General features: G+C 42.8%; 1 protein-coding gene across 1 annotated transcript in view; it reads left to right on the forward strand.

The window, feature by feature from the left end:
• wdfy4 (WDFY family member 4) overlaps nt 1-2,580 on the forward strand; it is a 37,129-nt gene that overhangs the window by 7,139 nt on the left and 27,410 nt on the right. Inside the window, exons 11-14 of the mRNA XM_013913516.1 lie at nt 48-178; nt 473-574; nt 698-888; nt 1,819-2,551. Coding sequence (XP_013768970.1) covers nt 48-178; nt 473-574; nt 698-888; nt 1,819-2,551 — 1,157 coding nt within the window. The remainder of the gene's footprint in view (nt 1-47; nt 179-472; nt 575-697; nt 889-1,818; nt 2,552-2,580) is intronic.

The following is a 2,580-nucleotide window of genomic DNA, read 5'->3' on the forward strand; positions in this document are numbered from 1 at the left end:
TGTGTACTGCTCTTTTAATTTCTTTAAATAAAATCTCTGTTTTGAAGGATGACTATGCACAGTGCAATGCTTTCCGAGGCGCTAACTGACTTGGGTCTGCTGGAGCTGCTGCTTGGAGAACTCCGCAGGAGAGCTAAAATCCTGAGGAAGGCTGGAGTAGTCTCTTGTCCTAAAATGGGTATAAATGATTGTTTCAGTTTCCTCAACTTGTCATATAATTAGTTGTACAAGTACTAAGTGCAGACAAAGGGTGCTTGTGTGACATAATGCCTGCCGTTACAAAAAACTTGGGAATGAACAGAACACTTGGCCATGAAAGAGTACTTAAGAATACAAAGTGTGTCATTGTGACATGAAACTCGTATGCTTCTTTGTATTTGGCCATGTACCTTCGGTCTAGCAGGCAAATGTAACCTGAAAAGTGCATCTTTCATCCTGACTATGTGCCCTGCGGTTCACACCTTCTCTTTAGATTCTCAGCAGCTGCCATGTATCGAGGAAGGCGAGAAACTGCTCACTACTTGCATGCTTCAAGTTGTGTCAGCCCTTACTCTGCGTTCAATCAAAAACACAGGTACATGCAGTCATACTTTCCATATCCAGTCACTTGTGAACCAGGCATAATAAATATTTATTTCTTTCATTTGTCTTGAAGCTGCACACTGTTTTTGCTAAATGTTTTGCACATGTATTCCAGTTTCAGTGCGAGACCTTGGTATGATTCCCTATATCAAGATCTTCTTGGATGTTGATCAGTATCGAGAGTCCACTTTGAGCATTTTGGAGCAGCTAGCTGAGATTAACCCAGAGGAATTCATGAGTACAGCCATTGGAGCTCTCTGCTCCTCCACACAGCAGGAACTTGGATTAAAGCAAGACCTTTTGCAGGTACTTTACATGGACCCTCCATCAGAGACAACCTCACACACACACACACACACACACATCCAGTGATCTAAGTTGAACTGTGCATGTAGCCTCTATATCACATCATAACAAATAGTAATACACTTAAAACATAATAAGCTTCTGAATTTATTTTCTTAGCATGTGGGACTCTTATTCCATTATGGACAAATGCAGATTGATTTGCTAAAATGCATTTAGCTGTTAACTCTGGACCGATTTGATTAGACCTGCAGCCTTGTGCTGTGGCACTCAGAAGATTACCACCTCTATCAGATCAGTGAATGGGACAGATCTGATTAGACTTAACCAAGTTACACACCTACTGTATGTGTCCATTTTTATAGATGGCAGCAAGAAGACCACTTACTTGCTGATATTATGTGTACTTTGTGTGTGAGCGCGTGTGCTTGTTTGTGCACACATGCACGCTTTTTTTCTGGAAGTGTGGGTATGTGTGTATGTGTGTGTCTGTTCTTTGTGCTAACATGGTTATAGCAGGTGGCAATCAGATTGGGTGCGACCTGGGCTAGCAAGTGTTGAGAGCCATTGTGATTACTCCAGTTTCAGTTAATCACATTTCCCCCTGCGTTCTGTCTCACACATTACCTACCTGATGGATTAGTTCTCTAAATTTGATAAAGGCTAATGGGATTTTGTTCACTTCCAAAAACTAGTTACCAGAAATGATTTATGATTTATCTATACGTTTCATCTATTTTTTATGACACTGTTTTAATTGAATGGGGAGATCTTTTAAAAGCCAAGATTTTAGGCTTAGTGCCTATTACATTGCTTTATCTGTCAATGCTTGATCAGAATCTACTGGGTAAATGTATTATTAAGCTAAAATGTGTTTTAGTGTACATGCAGATTGTTCAAATGATCTCAGTTCTGTCTTTGGTATTTCAGTCTTTGTTGAAGGTCTTGGAAAGCCCAAACAGTTGGGATGCCTTCAGGAGGGCAGGAGGCTTCACTGGACTGTTGTCTCTGGTGACGGACATGGAAGGAGCCCTATCTAACCCTCCGCAGGGAGAAGTGTGGAAGTCACTGGGGCATCAACCACTAGTTGACCACCTCCTCCTCACATTGCACATTTTGTCTGTGGTTGTGCATCTTCACACTGCAAATGCCCATCATTTTGAGACTGGTGGCTTTTATGAAAAACTGGCAGAGGCTCTACTTCAGCTTGGCTGCTTCCATGCTGAAGGCTCTGGGAGAGAGAAGTGGGTTGGTGAAAAGTGCTCCTGTCCCTGGACTGGAGAAGAAAACCAGGCTCCTGGAAAGAGCTTCTACCAGTTTGTTGATTTGGCAGAATCCCCTGTAGCTTCTGCCTCTCCCTCCACACCACAGCCCAATCTGCCTCTCACTCTTCAGACATGTATAAGGCTGCTCTCCTTTCTCGACCAGTTTGCCACAGGAACATACTCTCCTCAGAAGTTAAATTTAGGACCAGAGCGAGAGGATGGATGTGATGACAATAAAAGAAAATCAAATAGAACAGCAGCACATGAAGGAGTTTATTCAGGATCTCCTCCTGCCCACTTGGGATCAGGCCCACAGTCCATGGAGGACAAACAGGGAAGTTCCAGAAACATGGTGACCAGGAGTCCCTCAGTTTGCACGGAGTCTCAGTACAGGTGGATATTTCATTTTGGAGGGTTTTTCTTAATA

The sequence above is a fragment of the Pundamilia nyererei genome, unplaced genomic scaffold (genome assembly GCF_000239375.1).
Source record: "Pundamilia nyererei isolate P.nyererei 1_Seehausen unplaced genomic scaffold, PunNye1.0 scaffold00136, whole genome shotgun sequence".
In the NCBI taxonomy this organism is placed as follows: Eukaryota; Metazoa; Chordata; class Actinopteri; order Cichliformes; family Cichlidae; genus Pundamilia; species Pundamilia nyererei.